The sequence below is a fragment of the Stigmatopora argus genome, chromosome 15 (genome assembly GCF_051989625.1).
Source record: "Stigmatopora argus isolate UIUO_Sarg chromosome 15, RoL_Sarg_1.0, whole genome shotgun sequence".
In the NCBI taxonomy this organism is placed as follows: Eukaryota; Metazoa; Chordata; class Actinopteri; order Syngnathiformes; family Syngnathidae; genus Stigmatopora; species Stigmatopora argus.
In genome coordinates this window covers 7710564-7730423 of record NC_135401.1, presented here as the reverse complement: position 1 = coordinate 7730423, position 19860 = coordinate 7710564, and the positions used below count along the sequence as shown (strand labels likewise).

Genomic DNA, 19860 nt, shown 5'->3' with positions numbered 1-19860 from the left:
AAGGGGAACGCTGTAGCTAGGCTAATGTTAGCAGCTATTAGGCTAACCCAGCCAGACCGCAGTTGACCTCACGAACCCACTCGTGGAATTTCTGTCTCAAGGCGTCCCAAAAAAAGAGCAACGAATGTCCCCAGAAATAAGAGCCGCCACGTTTGAGAGCAACGAAGAGCAACACTCAATGTGAAGAAAGAGTAAACTTAAGAATTGCTTGGCTTCAGCGGAGCTCGGTAAGCTAGCAGGCTAACCCAATGAAAGTATCGATCTCATAATTGTTTATCAAAATAATTCCGAAAAATAGGTCTTATTTACTTAAAATTTGATTTGGACACAGCTCCAGTGCACATTTTTTTTAAATGACGACTATTATTTGTGCACTTCATGGTGAATCTTTAAATCTCATACTTGAATAATGACAATAAAGGCATTCCATTCAATAAAACAACAAACAAGGTGGATTCAAATTATGAATAGACGTTTTTTCTACTGTTAACAGGCTTGCATGGGTTTGTTTTTAAATTTGCAGTTGTATGAGAATAGCACTTATTTCTTAATTTAGAGGGTGCCTTCCGCTTTTTCGCTTTGTCTGCCATTGACAGGAATGGTCGTCCAATCCATTTTAAGAGTTAATGAAATTGGAGAACAGCAGATCAGTGCCGTTGTCTCTTGACAGAAACACCGTAGGCCAACAAATTCAAGAACAAGATCTTTAGAAGTCGACACAGACGAGACCAACGCCTACAAATGTGGTCCCGGGACCTGTCCTGACTGTTTCCATACTACAAGTTAATACCTGTCAAAACATTTGGCAAAGAAACCAAACAAATGTGTTTAAAAATGTACTTACTATAATTCTACCACCACTGTAAATGAATGCAACCTCAAAAATGTAAACCATTTCTGTAATCTTCCAGTTATCTTTGTCTCGACTACCAAAAGTCTCATTGTCGTCTTGGTATCTGATAGTTAGGCAAAATGAGGAACTAAAACCCACTGATAGATAGAACGTTGTTCCCAGATCCATGGCAAAGTGGCTGAAGGACTACCTGAACTTTGGCAACCGGCGTGACCCTCCCCAACCTCCGAGGCCAGACTACAGCGAGAGCGACGTCCTGCGGGTTTACCGAGCCCAGAAAGACCTGGATTTTGAAGATCCATACCAGTGCTTGGATAAGGAGCGTCAAAATGGAAGCAACGGTGGCAACGGTAATGTGGATGTAAGCCTGCCACCGTTTCCTGCCTTGTCTAACGGCACCGAGGTATGGAATATCTGCGAGTATTTGACGCGGAAGATAGCGAAAACACACTTTTATAGCATTTCTATCACATAAATATGACGAGATGATTGATTTACTGTACTATTTGTAGGTAAAGGTGTTGTCTCCAAAGCACAGGCTAATTAAAGTGGACTCTCAGGAGTTTGCCCACTGTAAGCTTCCCTTGAGCCCCATCACTGATCAAGAGGAACCGGTAAGACCTCCTCCTTGCCCACTTTTGAACTTTTCTTGAAAAAAAAACCCTTAGAGCGTGTCCGCTGATTTGTCACAGGTGCTACCCTCTGCTCCGGTAGCCCCGGACGCCGACACTGACTACTCGGACCCCTTTGACGCCCGCCCAGACCCGAGGACGCGACCTGGCTGGGATCCCGAGTCGACCCCTAAAGACTGCTGCAGCTACATGGAGCCATTTGAGGCTCAACAAATGATTTCAGGTTAAAGAACCCTTTCATCATGGTATTCAGGGCCAAAACCATTTTTTTGTGTTACATACGGCCCACGAGCCAGATGTAGCCCACTAAGGTATACGATCCGGCCCGTGGGGTTGTTCTACCTGAAAGACCATTTGTAGCTCATCCATACTGAAAAAAGGAATCAAATGCTTTTATTTATTCATTGGAGCCAAAATGGCGTCATCATTGAGTTATCACGGAGCCATAAAATGCCTTAAAACCAACAGAAAGTCACCTGTAAATGCCTGAAAATGAACATAACACAACCAATGAACAGGAAGCCAGCCCGGAAAATCCCCCAAAATCAGTAGGAAATTATTGATTTTTTTTTTTTACAAAAAGTGACCTGTAAGTACCCTAAAATAAAAAAGGGATGGCGCAAAGTTAACTCATTGCCTGCCACTGACAACGATAGATGTCCCTTTCACTTAAATGACTTAAGGGCACAAAACTAATTGAGCTTCTCGTCTCTGCAGAAATGCAGCACAACAAGGGCATAAGTCCCAGTGGCAGCCAACTATATGACAACCCGTACGAGGAGAGGAGCCGGCAGCAGGCCCGCGTGGCACCGAGCGCACCCGTGCAACAGCGGCAGCAGCACTCTCACAGGCCGGACTGCGCAATTTCCCCCGTAGACGATAGGGGGAGCCGACTACCCCAGAACGACGACAGACCAGCCGACGAGTACGACCAGCCGTGGGAGTGGAAGAAGGAGGACATCTCCAAAGCCCTCGCGGGTAAGGCTCAAGTCCTTAAAGAAACAGATGTTCTATATAAATTGACCTCCACAGTTGCTTCATATATTTTTTAAATTTACCAAACCTCCGATGAATGAGAAAAGAAATGACAGCAATTTATTAGCGCAGCCTTTTTGTGACATTAGTTATACTCAGCACAGGTGCGCGAGTATGACGTTACAAGGAAGATGGGAAATCCGGGATGCTCGCATTCGATTGGCTTAAATAGAACCACAATTGATCCAATTGTTTGTTAGCCATTCCCAAGAAATATTGGCTTTTATTGATATTTTCTGCACTCTCACACATCGGAATAGGGTTTTTTTTGCAGTCGTGGGCAATTTGTCAAAAATGTGGGAGACATTTTTGACAAATTGCCCACTATAGACTATGAGAATACAATATATAATGGAGACCAGATAAGGCCGCGATAATCGAAAAATCACAAAGTAGGGTCTCCCCTATTATAACTACCTTTTTTCTTCTTCACTGCTGTTTCAGTGTGGATTTTCATATTTTTATGAACTTAAAAATAAAATCATTATTATTTTTTAAATAATTAATAGCAGAAAAAAAATCCAGAAGAAGTGAATTCACGATAATCGAGGAAAGACTGTATCAGTCTAATATTTCTGACAAAATACACTAAATTATTGCAACATGCTAGTAAACAAGTGAGTGTTTTTCCCATTGGCAATGATGGACGTTCAATGAATTTAAAACTGGGAGGACATGACTCATGTTTGAGTGCCATGTCAAAAGAATTGGACATCTTGGGGTATTAATGGCAGCCATCTGTTTTAGTGATTTTTTTAAAATATAATTTAGTTCAGTCGTATGTGTTTGTGTTTCTCAGTCCAGTTTGAGGGCGCGGAGAGAGAGCGTTCGCGAGTTCAGACGGAGCAGAACTGGCTCCCCAAACCCACCCACGTGCCAGCTGCAGGGGCGGCGGCGGACTCCAACACAATGCGCCTGCTTTGTGACACCCTCCCTCTCCTGGGAGAGAGAGTGGACCCCTACATGGCGCTGGAAAGACAAGTGTGAGGCATCGTGTCGAGCAACCTACAAATAATCGATTTATCGTGATGCTACTTATCAATCCGCCACATTGCTTTTTAAAACGTATGTCTCGTTCAGGTGGTACCACGGAACAATAAGTCGATCGGAGGCGGAGTCTTTGCTGACTCTGTGCAAGGAGAGCTCGTACTTGGTGAGGAACAGCCAAACATGCCGCGCCGACTTTTCCCTGTCACTCAGGTAAACTGAAGCACACAGACAATGTCATTGGTTGTCACCTTTTAAACAAAATATCAATATTGAAACAAACACCCTTAAAAACTCTTATCGTCTTGCTGTCGTGTGAACAGTTTTCAGACTAAGTCGCCCCAGCCAAAGAATGCACATTAAAAAGGGGGAAAAAATGACAAGTCAAACTAGACTATGAGTCACATTTTGGGGGGGAAATGTTTTTAATCTATCAGAAAGAACAAATGCATGCTTAAGTAATCATTGTGAAATGGAGAACGGGCTAAATAGGCCTCTGTTCACATATTAAAAGTTATACGCATAATTAGTCTAAACAACATAATCAAACTGCCAAACTTTTAAAAGAGTCTTAAAGTTCAGAAAATACAGCATTCTTGTTGTCTTTTAAGAGTGCGACTTAAAGTTCAGCATTCTTGTTAAGTTCAATATTTATTAAGATCATTCACTTATATTGCAATCAGAAGATTAGCATCATTTTTCAACATCACATTTCCCAGTTGTCACAGTATGCCTATAATTGGTAATAAATTACTCTTTAAAAGATATCAAATCCAAATTAAGCTAATAAGCTTTGCTGTACCAAATTAATGTTTATTGTAGACAGGAGGGTATTCATGGAAGAGTATCAATTTTACGGTAACAGACATTGGGCAAATTATATTTTGGGGCACAAATGGAGGTTGCGATCGTCGTGGGTTTATTTTGACTCATGTTTTGCCCTGTTTTTATTTCGCAGGAGCTGCAAAGGCTTCATGCACATGAAGTTCACACGTTCCGCCGACGGCTGCTTCGTGCTGGGCGAGAACAGCCCGCCTTTCGCCACCATCCCGGAGGTCATCCACTACTACAGCACGCACAAGCTGCCCATCCGGGGGGCCGAGCACATGTCCCTCCTTTATCCTGTCATCGTGCAGACGCTCTGACCGGTGGCCGACAAGTGCAAAAGGCAGGTTCAATTCAGCCTAGTGGACTCAAACGCCAGGAGATGCACGCTGAAGTAGGACATTTTCAACTCTTTTTGTCAGTAGATTGTGAAAAGATTCTCATTTTTAGGGGCTAGCGGAGAACTTTAAGGGTGAGGTAAGTGTTTGGAGGGCTGAGGTGTTTTTCTGATCCAAGAAAGCTTTACACAATGTTACAAATTCTTATGCAATATTTTTCTCAGACTGATTCTTGGAATTTTGCAAATTGAATCTTCGTAGTACTTGGACAGTCTAGGATGGATTCTTGGAATTTTGCAAATGGAGTCTTAGTCGTAATAGTTGGACAGCCGCTTAAGGTTTTGCCAAAAGAAAATATGTGTAGGCCATTAAGAATTCAGGTTTCACATCAGATTTTTGCGTTTGAGCAATCGTTAAAAATGTTTTTTCACAACAACGTACGAGTAAAAAAACACATTTAGTGTATACATGTGTGTATAATTGCTCGACCTCATTTTCGGGAAACACATCCATCATGCCGCTACGATAAAATTGAGACATCAATGACGATATGCGCTTTTCCTTTGCTGTTTATTGAACCCAAATGTAGAAACCAGTAAAAAGTCGTAAAATACTTTTGCTATGCTGTTTATGGACTATAGTGGAGAAAAAATTGTAGAGAAAACTGGGGAAGAGTTCAAAATATCAATATCCATCCTCAACAAACTTCCATAGCTTCATTCTTGACGCTGTTTAAAGAATACAATGAGCATAAAGCCGACTGCTGAATAGTGTTTGTCATAGAACATCAAGTGACACGACATGTACCAGACGTAAATATGTAAAGCGCATGATATCCACTAGGCAGGCTTCCGAGGTCACTTTATCCTGACATCTTGGAGCGCCATGTCGCCGTGCACATCCACGTGCTTGATGCTCTTCAGGTCGGTCACTCGGTAGTTGGAGTCCAGCTGGTGTTGACCATTGACGGTCACGCGGAAAGAGTTGGGTTCACAAAGGATGACCATCTGAATAACATAAAAGCACGCTTGAGAAACACGGCCGCTCCGACTTCCTATCCGTCATACCGATATAAGATTTAGGCCGTAAATAACTCCAATTCTTAGTTTCTCGTGTAATTCATTTACACTTTTTATGAGGAATGTTTGGAATGCAAAGCCATTTTTGGTCCTTGAAAATGTTACATATTAGCAATTATGTAGATGCATCTAGATAAAAACGCTCCACCCCCCTCACAAAGATAAGCAGTTCAGTAGATGAGTGAATGAATATTTATCTATTTTTAGAATATAAATGTTTATATTTATGCATTGTTCAATAAAAAAAATCAGTAAAATTTTCCAAAAAGAATGAACAAGTCTACAAATGAATAGCTCGCATAGTATTTTATATGCATTGCTTGCCATTGAGATGTGATTGGGAATCCTTAGGTTTTATGCCATTGACGGCTATAGACGTCCAATCCACTTTTGACTGAATGGAGGCAAATGAAAGTTATGTAATTTGACCTTCCCGTCAAAATAGATTGGGCGCCTCGTACAAGGGAGTGCCCCCCCAAAAAATCAAGTGAAAAGGTTTGACTTGATTTTTTTTTAGATTGGCCAACTGTTTTGTTTTTGGTTTTAACCAGTGGGGTAATGAGGAGAAATTCATGTGACCTCAAAGTATTGTCCAGGTGCGAAGGGGAACTGGCGATGCGACTCCTCCGTACCCCACACGCCATCCAGCCTGGAGTTGACCACGATCACATTGACGTAGCCCAGCGAGTTAAAGCGAGGGCTCAGGTGCAACGCCGTGTCGCCCTTGTCGCTCACCAGGTTGAAGGTTATGCTGCAACGACAAAGAGCAAACAATCCTCCTCGTTCATCCTTGACGCGACGCCGTCCAGTACCGTTCCGGGTCCTGGTTGACTCGGCCCCTGACCACAATGCTGCGACCCACTTTCAGACCTCCTGTCAGTTCCCCTCTCTGACCGGTCTGCAATTGGACGACGCTCAAGAACGGAAACGGTGCCGAGTCAATGGTATTAACGCTGAGGAACTCACCTTGCCCGCTTTCATGGCGACTTTGCGATACACCAAGATGTCGTCGTAAGAGCCCGATGGGAGACTGGCTGGGTCAGGGCAAGGTTCTACTTGCTGAAGAATAAGAAAAAAGAAAAAGATGCACAGACTGAGTAGTACGTTTATGTCAAGTGACTTCCGAACAGCGACCACTCACGAGCTTGACCTTTCCCGAAAGCACCATCTTGTTGAAGGCTTCCAGCACCAGTTGCTCTTTGTAGTCCAAATCTTGAGTGCCAACTGCCTCCATCTGAAAGCCACAACGTTTGACAACATGACTGTCAAGGTTTTGACCAGCAGGGGGAGCGTTGTTGCATATGAAGTCTCAAGTAGGAAGTGTCAAAAACAGATGGAAAATGCACTTCTATTCAACTAGCAAATCTACATATACTAAATTTCGTACCTAGAGGCATTCGTAAGTAGAGGTATGACTGTTTTGATAGTTAATCAATTACCAATATAGTTGAGCTACAAATTGTCCAAACTTTTTTTTTTTTAATCTTATTTTTTTTCCCTAATTTTTAAACAAAAAAAACTAAATATACTTTTTAATTTGAACATAACAGAAATATGTCATCAATGCAAAAAAAGTAACATTGTTACATATTGTGAACAGAAAAAGAGAAGAAATTCTCTGTAGTTAACATTTTCTAATTTAAAAATGTTCTCAGATTCTCTGTTCTCTATGAAAGCAGGTTTGGAATTCATTGAAATGTAATTTGACTTTTGCAGCATTTTACAGCTCTGGAAAACTATTTTACAGTTACATAATGGAACAACATTTGTCCCTACTGTTTTTGACAGCATATTTATGGCTGGACATTAAAAATGATTTTACAGTTCAACAATATAAAATAAAAGTATTATCCCACCTGGAGGTTTTTTCGATCCTTGGCCACTGCGCACAAAATGGGATTTACTGGAAAAAATCAGAGTTAGCTTCAAGGTCCACCCCACCAAACCAAACCTCAACTATGCATAGGAATTCTAATACAAATGGCATCCAATAAATAAATAAATACATTCCATGAACAAATCTCACCACAACTCAGAAGTCCAGTTGAGAAGAGAAGCAGGAGGAAGGGTCTAGACATGATTTTTGGACTTGAAGACAACACTTTAGCAACGATGGTCTCCACAGAAGAAGAAGAAGCGACTGGAAATCAAGAGGCAAAAAAGTGCGCGCTCAAAGAAAGTGGATGGACACACCCACATAGGCGGATGACACCCGAGTTAACCCTCACTTTGCAACAACAACTTGCAGGAAAAAAGAACTTTAAATATTTAACAGGATGAAACAAAGGATATGGATCTATCCATTCGAAATGGATTGGACGCGCATCGCCGTCATTGACAGCCATTGAGTGCATATCACAAGAACAGATGGTCAAACAAACCCCCCCCCCGAAATTGCCATTGCCATCAAAAAGTGTTTTTCACATGAGTTTTCTCCTTTTTACTAACTACCACAACACATCCACGCCTGCGCTGGCTGTGAATGAGTTAAATATCGATCATTTAAGTTTTCGTGTGCTTTCCAGTACTTAAGCACCATCTAGCGGCTATTTGTGGACTTGCCTGTAGTATGTGATATTGGATGTGAAAACTACTATGGTTTATTTATATGGTATTAACTAGTCAAAAAAGGCTTCAGAGACAGTTGAAATGTTAAATACATGATTTACAGTGAATTAAAGATCACAGTTATGGGGCCGCGGGTTCGATCCCAGGTCGGTGCTGACTATGTGCCGTTTGCATGTTTTCCCTGGGCTTGCGTGAGTTTTCTCTGGGTACTTCCATTTCCCCCCACATCCCAAAAACATGCAGAGTAGTACACTCTAAATTGTCACTAGGTATGAGTGTGAACGTAAATGGTAGTCCGTGTTTTGTGCCCTGCGATAGGCTTCTCTACGATTCAGGCCCGTAGCTGGCTGTGATCGGTTCCAGCACCCCCCGGGACCCTTTTGAGGATAAGGCGCTCAAAAGATGAACGAATGAGTTACTAGCGATTGTGAATTGTTGTCTGTCTCTCTGTGTGCTCTAAAACTGACTGACGACCAGTCTTGGATGTAGTTTGCCTTCGGCCCGAAGTCAGCTGGTCTAGACTCCAGCACCCCCATGACACTAACACAAGTGGTGTTGAACATGTATGAGTGAAATGAATGAATAATAATTATTAATTACAATGTTTATCCCTTCTCCATTCTCTACTACTATTACACACCCGAAAAAAAGAAATTCGAATTTATTTATGTATGTAGTATTAGGCTTAACTTTTCGTCGTCTTTTTGTCCCATCACTACCCTGCCCCTCCTCCAGGTGGTAGTACTGGAAGAGGGATAAACGCAGCCGGGTGTCCAGCTGCTAGTTTGAACACTCCTCCTGACGGCCCCACCCCCCCGCTCGCTGTGCGATGGTCCAGTCCAGTCCAGTCCTTCGCGCCACCGCCGCTTCATTCCCGCCCACCCGTCCTTTGGAAGTTCCTTCAGCCCCGCCACAGCGCGACAGGTAAGCCGAAGGGGGGCAGCGGAAGAGCGGGTGAGGTGAGGCGACGCGACTCGGCGCGGCGCCACCTAACGTCAACTTTGTGGCCATTTTAGGGCGACCATTGACCGGCGAACATGACAGGGCAAGGAAAGAAAGTCATTTTGGTGGCCGTGGATGTCCTCTGCGTTTTCGTAGGTGAGTTTTGGGGAATTCCTCACCTTTTGTTGTTCACCCATTCATCCTCCTAGCGTTAGCTACAAACAAGTTGCACCATGCAGACGACGCTAGAAAACAATGGTGCTAAAATGGTACACTTTACTCTTTCCAAAGCTTTATTTAGGGACTTTTAAATCATAAAAAAAACAACTAATTAGGAAATAGTTAACTAATGTAAATAAATGGCGACAGCTGAAGAATTTGAATAGTTCTGCCTGTTAAAGTAATAATTAAAAAAAAATATGAAGGAAACAGATTATTTGTACTTAACAAATTCGAATTTTGGTATTTTTTTGTGTAAAGTTTGTCTGTTTGACATACAAAAGTGGTTTGGGAATGACTGGGTTAGCATAAAAACACTGAAAGTTCTTCTCTGACTATCTTGTTCAAACAGGCCACATTGGTTTGTTTCCTAACGCAAGCACTCACACATGAACACTTTAAAGAATGTTGGAGAGTTTCATGTTTGCTAAACACAAATGTATGCCATTATTTGGAACTAGTGACATCATATTCTGGTGTTAACACAAAATTTAAATGACCAGTGAGTTGAGGTTTAATGACAATAACTAATCAACATGTCTGTATTTTAGAGACATAAAATTGTTCAAAATCATAAAGATGCTGGACTTTTAATTTAAAAAAAAATCCAAACTAAAAATGGCATTTATTTTTGTGAACTTTTAATGCTAGAACTCTAATAATGTCAAACAATTTTAATAGCCCGGACCTTAATTTCCTAATATTAGTTTAATTCCATTCTATTTTTAGTTGAACCAATGTCACTTTTTATTTTGTTTACTGAGAATATATACTGAGTGATTCGATTAAATGACAACCGATTCCACACAATCGTCTGTATTTTTTCAAATCGATGTTTTGATTCAAGTTTGTTGTTTTCCAATTTTTGATGTCTGTAAGTTACACCAACGCACCAACAAATATGTGTGATTGCGTGCCTGTCGCGACACGTCTAGGTCTACAGTCATGATACTGGAACTTGACAGTTGACATATTCCAGGTTTTGTTGGTGTCAAATCATCATCAAAGCAGGTTGGGGGTGCGAAAAAAATGGGACTCTTAAAAGTGGGTAAGCTAGCTGAAAGTTTAGCCCGTTTACGCACTCATGAAAAGACAGGAGTAAAAATATAGATGGTTGTCGTAAGTCTACTAGAATGTTGGGCTCGCCGTTGGCACAGGGCTCTAGTTTCAAAAGATTTCAAATGGAGTGCTAGATTTCGTTCTATGAATAGCCACAGATAGAAGTTGGATTATGAGAAAGCGGAAAGGACTGCCCGGATTGTGCGGGTCAAAGATGTCTATCGTAGAGATTTCCCAGATCTGATCGCGTTATTGGATCTTAATGGGGTTTAAAAAAACTTGCATGTTTAAAATGTATTCATCTATTTTTTTGTATTAACGCATTGGCTGCCATTGATAGCGATAGGTGTCCAATCCATTTTAGCCCCGAGGCCCAGCTGCGATTATTCGATCACATGATCACTCAATATCAGCCTTTTACAAATGGATTTGGTCTTTGGAACTGTCAATGGCACTGAAAGAGTTAAGGGCTACAAGCAAAAATAATCCTGAAGTAGATTGCAAAAAATACATATACAGTACATTTGATACTGTATATTTATATTGACACTACTGAAACAAATAGCAGAACAGAGAGCATAAGCAGAAACTCACAATCACGATAGCCCAGTTTAACACACTGCCTTAATTGTTCTTTAAAATAAAAATATGTTTTAAAAGGCTTTTTAATCGTAAACATTCTGTTTTTTAAACAGTTTAAATTAAACAAGAAATGTTAAATTGCATTATTGCCATTTTTTTAAATAAATTCAAAATAAAATAAAAACTATTTTTATATACTCATTAAAAAATATGTATATCAAAAGGCGTTTTTCATTACAAATACATTTAAAAAATGTAAATATTCTCAGATTTCATAGTGAATCAAAATGAGATATTTCCAAACAAATGCTTTTGCTTTGAAAAACAATGATAAAGCATCATACATTATATAAAATGTAACAAGATGACTCCAAAAGTCAACTATTAAAAAAAAAATAACAACGTTTTTTGGCAGCCCTACTGCCAAGTTAAAATGTCCACTTGAGTGAGGGTCAGGAGCGGATCAGCATTTTGGTGCGAGACCCCAGTTGTGACATCACCGATGTCTGTGTGTGCGTGGCAGATGGAGCTGGAATGTGCTGAATGTCCACATTGGAGCTAAACTCCCAATCTGTGTGTTTTATTTTGTCCCTTCCCCTCCGCAGTCACACGTCCATCCTGTCATTATGTGTTACCCCTGGATCTTTGACCGTTGCCCCTGTGTTCAGACCGCCACAAGCCCCTTTCGCACAGTCTGTCAAAGCTCCTGCGTAGTTCTCACGGAACACTCAAAACGCTTATGCCTCAGTGAGAACTTGACAACTACTTCTATGATATATACTGGAGATATATATATTTATATACCAGCCAAATAATACTTTATATTATATTTTCTTCCTATGTCAACTGTCAATGCTGGTTGTCTTTTACAGGCCATTTTGTAGCTAGACTAAAATGTCACTCCCGCATTCTCAGCATCTGACAAAGGTGTGTCAGCGTAAAAGCAGGTTTATTGACTCTTGCTGACTCGCATTCCCGTGTGAAAATGAAAGTGAGAGGCCGAAGTGAAAGTGCGCGTGTACGCGTGCCGCCGAGGTTCCACGATGCTTTTCAATTCGGTCACGTTTCATGTGTCAACTTTATTCATCATTGAGTAGATCAGCAAAATGATACAAAAGCACTTCACAAAAATACCATTGACAATGTGTTGAATAATATATATAATTATCATGTTAACCCTTTCATGCACAAATTCAGATTTTATTTTCTTAAGGCTCCCAGGGCACATATTTAATTTATTGCCCGCCATTGACAGCGCTAGATGTCCAATGTTCGTTCAAAATGGATTAGACGTCTAATTATGAATTAATGAATAAATAATGACCATTAAAGACTTACTTTGTTTATGTTGAAGGTTAAAGGGAAGCAACAAAATAAGTCTAAAATCTCTGTGGGCGTGGCCCAATCTCATCTCACAGATCTTCACTCATTGGCTGCCATCGACAATCTATTACACAGTATTATTACAAAAAAATGGACCGATTGTACTTGCACTGATTTGTTTTGGTTTGGTTTTGGCAGCAAACACCGCCAGTTAAAATAAATAAAATAAATTAAAAATATATATAAATAATCCACGTGATTAGTCAGATTCACTTTAAACTCCAGAGCATCAACAAAACTTGATGACTTAACTCTTTTCATCCTTCATCAGTTTTGTTGCCTCAAATCAAGTTTTTACAAGAATAACCCCAACAATAGTTGACCAAAACCCATTTTTCTGTCATTGACTTCCTCCAAACTCTCTGGTCAGTTAAGGCGAAAAGGTCCATTTGTAATTTCCCCTCATTACAGAAACTTCAAATGAACGGAAACGCCGCACCCTCTGCCCACACCACTAACACCAATTATTCCGGGATGTTCGTCTTTCAAGGGTGCCCCAGTGACTATTTACTCTGTATTGTCAAAGCATAACATTTTGATAAGCCAGTGGCTCGCGTGAAAAAAAAAGTACCGCCGGCAGCCGGCCTTCAAAACAAACAGACGTGGCCAATGAAGTATAAACATTTCATGGCTTTTTATTCATCACTTTTTCTCCTTACAATTGAAGACCCACATCTGTACTTTTTGCATACTTTGTCAAAATATAATTGCAATTCATTAGTTGCCACTGACAGTGATAGACATCCAATCCGTTTGGACTTGGAGGCCTGGCAGCGGATGAACGAATGTTTCTTTTTTCACTTGTTTTTTTTTGAAGAGCCTTTGCCCGAGTAGAGATTTGAAAAGAAACGAAGGAAAGGATCGTTTGGAGCTTTCCCAATCCCCTGCCGATTCCACTCTGGAAAAATAAACAAGCTGGAATTTGGGATCAGACACAAATACAACTTCCTCTTGACCCTCCTCATCAGCAGGAAGTGGAAAGTGTTCCTGTTATTCAGAGCCTCGAAGAACAGTGCCATCGAGGACCGGTCAGGGTGGCAAAGATGGCAGCGCTGGCGTTCGAACCATTTGAACCGGGAGGTGGCAGCGAAAGATCAGGTTTCCACGGCAATGGAAGTCTGAAGCAAATGGTGGAAAAACTTCATTGACGTTTGTGAATATGACCTTGAATTCCACGAGATGATTTGGTCTCGATGTCGAACAGATGAACTCTGAGGTCCTTCGCCTAGATGCGCAGTCACACCAGTCTATAATTTCTTCGCTGCCAGTTCTTCCACTCAAATCGGATCGACTTCTATCACTGTCAGTTGCAGACAATGAGTTCGTTCGAAAATGACTTTTTTAAAGCATTTAAAAAGTACAAAGGTTGTTGATCCATTTGTAAAGTTGGTGTATTTTAAGTTCTTATGTCTTGCTGTTACCGCGTAGTCAGAGTAAAAGCTAGGGATGTCCGCGAACAGAAATCGGATCCAATCGCGTCTTTTTCAGAGGGTTGGGTAAAAAAAGATTTAATTTTTAAAATGTTTAGCTATGGCAGTTAGAGTTCAGGCACCATAATGATCCATAAGTATAATGCAAAAATGTATAGCTATACAGACTATTTTGACACTATTGAAACAAACCAAAAAAAAGTCCATCTCCAATTATAACTAAAACTATCAATGTCAATCACAGGCAAAATGTTAATAGGAAAATAATGGGTATTGTTTATTTTGGAATAATTTGTGGCATTGTTTCAATTGAAGCCGTTGACATGGAAATATGGCCAATTTTTTGCAATTGGCAGCAGAATTGCATTCTTCACAGTAGGTCATCAGGTGTATTTGGTTGCGTTCTCTTTCGGTTCCAGAAAGCCACTGGGTCCCACACTCTGGAGGAAGGAAGCAATGTGTTAACGGAGAGCTTTCTCTCTCATACTTCATAAACTTAAGCCTAAGAAAACCATCCATTCTTCCCTGGTATTAGCTTTGGCAGTGGATTGACGGCTTCAGGAAAACAGGAAAAGTCACTTGAATTGTGGACTATTGTTCTGCTCAGATTTAAGAGACAGCATTATATCGTCTGCTCTTAAATTCTACATGCACTCTTTTGGGACACAAAGCATGTGGTTATTTGACTTCCCCCCCCCCCCCCCCCCCCCCCCCCCCCCCCTTACCTTAGCTTCCGGGCACGTCTCTGTAGCGACGCCCTTGTCACAATTCAGCAAAGTGGCCGAAGCGTTTAAGGCAGGGGTGTCAAACTCAGATAGATCTCGTGTGTCATTTTAGGGTACTTCATGATCACTTCCGTAAATTTTGGATCATTTCCTATTGATTTTGAGGGACTTTCCGGAATACTTCTTGTTTGTCGCTTTCAGGTGATTTTGGGGCATTTCCTGCTTACTAAACTTCCTAGGAAAATGATCAAAGTGCAGTCGTGCACCCACTTGATCACACAACTCGCAAACATCTGGTTTTGCGGCACCATTGTTGGAAAAAATGAAAGCACGTTTGACACCTGGTTTAAGGACTGTTTCCTTACTTTGGTCTGGTTTTCGTTTGCCTTATGTTACCACAAGCCTCAACTTGTTTTTGAACCTTGTGCATCTTTGTGCAACTAACTTAATTCCCTAATGTGTTGCCATCCTCTGCCACCAGCGGCCCTGCCCTCGGCCATTTTGACGCTGATGTTCACTCCGTACCAGAGAGGCATCTACTGTGACGACCAGAGCATCAGCTATCCCTACAGGAGAGCCACCATCTCTCACGGAGCCATGGCCGCCGTCACCATCACCAGCTCCATAGTCATTGTGAGTAGACGTGGGCGGGTCACAATGTAATATACACACTAGGGCTGCTACAAAAAAACTGACTTTTATAGAGCACGAAACAACACGATTTATAAATGAGTCAATTGGTGAATATTAGACGCTCCAAATAATGGCTTCAACGAAATCTGAACCTGTCACTTGTGCTCAGATCACGACCGGCGAGGCCTACCTGGTCCACACCAAACGCTTGCGCTCCAACTCCCAATTCAACCAGTACCTGTCGGCACTCTACAAGGTGGTGGGCACCTTCCTGTTTGGGGCCGCCGTCAGCCAGTCGCTCACCGACCTGGCCAAGTTTACCATCGGTCGGCCCCGACCCAACTTCTTGGCGGTGTGCGCCCCCGTTAGCTGCAGCGGCTACGTGCCACGCATCAACTGCACTGGCAGCCTGCGTAACGTCACCGAGTCCAGGTGGGTCAGCTATGGCTACAAATTTAAAAAATGCACTATACTATATAACATTTGACACTTTCATGAACACATGAATCCTTTTTTTGCTCCTCTTTGAAAGCCTGTCGTGAAAGGAAAAATTGCATTTATTTGCCTTTTTGACCTATCATACAATAGAATCATAAAGCCATGAATATGGTTTGTTTAAATGAAGTTTGGATTTTACCATATCAAATCAAGGACAGAAAATGTCATTTTTATTATTAGGTCCTGTTTTGTTTTGTTTTTAAATCAATGTGGGCTAATGCTAACGCTGGCGTTTGTCGTCGTTCAGGTTGTCCTTCTACTCGGGCCACTCGTCGTTCGGGATGTACTGCATGCTCTTTCTCTCGGTAAGTTTGAAATTAATTTCAAATTGCGTTTTTACCAAAGCACGCGAGCGCTAACCGTGTGGCCCTTGCGCGTAGCTGTACGTGCAGGCTCGCATGCAAGGCAAATGGACCCGTCTGGTGCGTCCCACCATTCAGTTCTTCCTGGTGGCCTTCGCCGTTTACGTGGCTTACACGCGCGTCTCCGACTACAAGCACCACTGGAGCGACGTGCTGGTGGGACTCCTGCAGGGGGCGCTCATTGCTGTTCTTACTGTGAGTACAACACGATAATGCACTCGGCTACACGCCGTCACCCTTATTTGGGCCTCCGTTGAATTTGACAGCGCTTGACGTCCAATCCGTTCTGACTGTAAATGATCGCCCATTCCAGTTCTTCATAATGTTGTGTTTTTATTTATAAAAATAGTCACTCCACCTACAAAAGGTCAGAAGAACCACCAAATTTCAGTTCCATGTGTTCAAAGATTGACGTAAACGTGCGTACTAGATAGTATGTGGAGGGAAGTAAAAGCACTCAGTATTTTTCAATTCCTCGCGCAGGTGAAGTACGTCTCAGACTTTTTCAAGCAGCGCAGCGAGCCGGGGTGCACGCCGACCGACGCGGCGGACGGCGTGCGACTGGAGCGCAAACCCAATCCGCAGCGCACCAACCACATCAGCTACACGCCACCCGTATGACACGCCCAGGCAATCGGTCACCCTCATTTCATGTCCGTAACCACTGGCTGGAACTCTTCCAGTGCCTTCCACCCGGCAACACTTTCCTATTTCTAGGAATAAGAGCGATAAGTAATTGTGTTGTCTCATTATGTGCAATGACGCCTATTTGGAGGACGATGCTGTGACTCGATGGAAAAAGGTGTGAAAAATGTACACAAACATTTTTATTTAGGATGAAATTCTTGCTGCTTCACCACTAAAAGCTTTTACAAGCAGACCACTCACTGCTTAAGCTAACACAATTTTATATATAGTATTGTTTTTTTGTCAATGACTACTACTGTATCTTAATAAACTGTGCTTTTATTTTTAGCGATGTTGTAGCCGTTTATTTATTTTAGGAATTTCAGAGCAGAAGAATGAGAAGAGACACATGATTGGGTGTCTATTGTCGTCAATGGCACTGTTTTTTAAGTATATTTTTTTAATGTTAATGGATAAAAGGAGTGTTTCCCATTTTTTTTGCTTTTTTCTTTATATAGAACTGCAATCAACAAAAACTGGAAAATATTTCAATTTCTATTAAGAGGATTTGTATTTAATTTTTAGGTGAATGAATGTCTTTTACCAATTAATTAACTGGCAGTTCTCAATTTCCCAATCGATTAATTAGTTGTTGATAAATTGCTTTATCTTATCGTTATTTCTTATATTTTAAAATTGAATATAACATGAAGCAACTATAAAATTTGAAATGTGGCTACATTTTGCACAATAGTCCTGCTTTGTGTTGGCTTTATTCCCATTTGTGTCTTGTCCAAGTGATCACCAATTGCATTCATCTGTTGCAGCCTGCTCCTTGTGTGTCTGCCAATCAGCTTCCTATCTTGTCATCTACCTGTTCCTCATCATCTCATTAACCCCACATCTGCATATTTGACCTCCCCGTCTTTGCTTGTTCCTTGTTACGTTCTTGGCCTTCTACCAGATTGTAAGTTGCCTTTTAAACATTTTTATTTATTTTAAACTCGTATTACAGGAAGCGATCTATCGTTTGAATGTATCATAAAAAGTGTGAGAGAATTAAGAGCAAGTCCCTTTACAGGTTTTTTAATAATGGTGTTATGTAAAACGATTTGCAAATAATTCCGTCCTGTTAAATATCATAAAAGTGATGACTATCATGTAAAATGTGACTATCATTGTTCAAAATCATGATAATTATGTGAAAATGTTAACTTTCATTTAAAAAAAACGTAATTATTATGTAACAATGGGATAATGAGTATGCTGCCCCCCACGTTTTAAATAATTATCATTTAAAAACATGGTGCCATGATAGCAAAAATATGTATTGAGTATAAAATACAGTAAAGGGAAATATATACTGTCATGGATAACTTGCTCATTAATAAGTTGAATAAAAACATTGAAAATTATGGAGAAAAAAAATGTAAAAAGCATGATAACTATCATATAAATATTTGATTCCATGTAAAATGATGCCCAGGTCACATTTTTGAGGCGCTATTTTAAGATGTCATTGAAGAATCGTGTAAAAACTTGATACTTTTTTTTTCCCACCTACCTGATGATTAGCATGTAAAAACATGACATCCCTCACATTATGTAAGTTTTCACATTTGTACATCGTATTGACGCCGAAGGGCCGGAAGTAAGAGTCATGCTCTCTCCGCCCACGTGTTAGCGATGCTTGAACCTTATTTCATGGCAGCCAATGAGTTAAAAAAATCGACGGCCAGTTTTTCTTTGTTATGGATGCGTACCATGGCTGAATATTGCGTCAACACTGAGGAAAAAAAGCACTTGAATTGACACATTGCGAGCCTTTTAAGGGCGTCGAACGAGCCCCTCGGGCCTTGACGAATGGGAACACTTTTGTGTGCGCAAATTCACTTCCTTCCCGCCTTTTGAACACGTGGGAGCTTTTTTTTTTTGATAGGCTCTTTCCTTCTTGCGCTTTCATGTTTTCAAGGTTGTTGATTTTTTTTTAAACCCCGTGACGGCCATTCGGGTGTTCGCGTGGACGGCGGAGTGACGATGGCGTCATCATGTGCGGGCATGCCGCCGCTCGCTTGGTATTCGTCCTCAATGTCTCAACCGGTCGGTGACTCACCATTTTTTTTCTTTTCTTGTTTGTCGAGACGCCTGATTGCTTTATGTTTCATTTACAAAATATGCCTTATTCGCCCGAATATAAGACGACCCCCACTTTTTCCAAGAATGAAGTTTGAAAAGTCACCAAATTAAATTTTTATACAGGAAAATAGTTCCATACATGTGAAACAAATGAATATAACAATACATTCGAGAGAAAATGCTTGTTATTAATGCCTCATTCAAATCATGCAAAAACTGTCTATCATATCTTAATATCTGATCATTTAAATATGTCTAAAGTGCCATCACATTTTTAAATGGATGGCTTCTGCCTTCTGAAATGCAAATGAAACAATCTACACTGATAAAATTGCAGTAACTGCATTAACCATCAAAGTGGAGTCGAACTGTAACTTTAATTTCAGTTTTCGCTTTATTAAGGTATCTGACAACACACTAAATTTAAAATACAATATTAATTTTCCCCATACATTATTCTGAGAAAATTAGTGGCTAAGGGTTATTTCAAAAGTTTTTTTATACAGTTTACAGCAGGGAAAATATTTTAAAAGGTATTTCTACAAATACCTGAAATTTGAAGACTTTATTTTTAACAATGCTGTTTTTACATTATTTTCCTATTAGATTTCATCGTTTAAAGATTACAGTAAAAAAATAAGTTTTCCTATTTCTTCAATTTACGGTTATTTATTAAAGTACGTATAACAAATGTTTATTTTACAGCTTTTTGGAGAATGTAGGACAGTCAACAGGGGTGCTGTAGTGACGCCTACTGGTGGAAGATACACTTGTTGCTTTGAGTTCTGACAAATTGGAACAAGTTACAAAAGGTAAGCATTGAAACAGTTGCTTAAAGAATCTAAAGATGCTATTTTAATTGCTTAAAATGTTAGATTTGTTTTTCTCCACTATTAACTATTTTTAATCTTCTCAAATTGCTCAAAAATATGATTTCTGCCAGTTTC

General features: G+C 40.7%; 3 protein-coding genes across 9 annotated transcripts; 2 read left to right on the top strand and 1 right to left on the bottom strand.

Moving 5' to 3' along the window:
• The first annotated feature begins 11 nt into the window (after positions 1 to 11).
• LOC144089573 (SH2 domain-containing adapter protein F-like) lies at positions 12 to 9195 on the top strand. 4 transcript variants are annotated; one of them, XM_077620562.1, is made up of 9 exons: positions 12 to 227; positions 1016 to 1256; positions 1366 to 1467; positions 1546 to 1708; positions 2203 to 2463; positions 3320 to 3503; positions 3601 to 3720; positions 4466 to 4675; positions 9053 to 9195. In XM_077620562.1, the coding sequence occupies exons 2-8, from the start codon at positions 1020 to 1022 to the stop codon at positions 4650 to 4652; spliced, it is 1254 nt and encodes a 417-aa protein (XP_077476688.1). In that variant the 5' UTR covers positions 12 to 227; positions 1016 to 1019; the 3' UTR covers positions 4653 to 4675; positions 9053 to 9195. The 4 variants fall into 4 exon arrangements, with proteins under 4 accessions (XP_077476688.1, XP_077476689.1, XP_077476687.1 ...); XM_077620563.1 differs by lacking the exon at positions 9053 to 9195 and having other exon boundaries at positions 1016 to 1214; positions 4466 to 5219; XM_077620561.1 differs by lacking the exon at positions 9053 to 9195 and having other exon boundaries at positions 4466 to 5219.
• LOC144089576 (galectin-5-like) lies at positions 5222 to 7925 on the bottom strand. Of its 2 annotated transcripts, none has more exons than XM_077620568.1 (7): positions 7776 to 7925; positions 7606 to 7652; positions 6891 to 6983; positions 6716 to 6808; positions 6562 to 6647; positions 6329 to 6500; positions 5222 to 5677 (listed from the first exon to the last, which is right to left on the bottom strand). In XM_077620568.1, exons 1-7 carry the CDS (start codon positions 7825 to 7827, stop codon positions 5528 to 5530), a joined length of 693 nt encoding a protein of 230 aa, XP_077476694.1. In that variant the 5' UTR covers positions 7828 to 7925; the 3' UTR covers positions 5222 to 5527. The 2 variants fall into 2 exon arrangements, with proteins under 2 accessions (XP_077476694.1, XP_077476695.1); XM_077620569.1 differs by having other exon boundaries at positions 7606 to 7705; positions 7776 to 7880.
• Positions 9093 to 19724, top strand: LOC144089575 (phospholipid phosphatase 2-like). Of its 3 annotated transcripts, XR_013305107.1 has the most exons (9): positions 9093 to 9241; positions 9334 to 9415; positions 15139 to 15290; positions 15460 to 15722; positions 16036 to 16093; positions 16169 to 16345; positions 16634 to 16952; positions 17605 to 17744; positions 19619 to 19724. XR_013305107.1 is itself a non-coding variant. In XM_077620565.1 (7 exons), the coding sequence occupies exons 2-7, from the start codon at positions 9355 to 9357 to the stop codon at positions 16769 to 16771; spliced, it is 849 nt and encodes a 282-aa protein (XP_077476691.1). In that variant the 5' UTR covers positions 9093 to 9241; positions 9334 to 9354; the 3' UTR covers positions 16772 to 17126. The 3 variants fall into 3 exon arrangements, 2 of the variants coding, with proteins under 2 accessions (XP_077476691.1, XP_077476692.1); XM_077620565.1 differs by lacking the exons at positions 17605 to 17744; positions 19619 to 19724 and having other exon boundaries at positions 16634 to 17126; XM_077620566.1 differs by lacking the exons at positions 17605 to 17744; positions 19619 to 19724 and having other exon boundaries at positions 9232 to 9271; positions 16634 to 17126.
• The last annotated feature ends 136 nt before the right edge of the window (positions 19725 to 19860 follow it).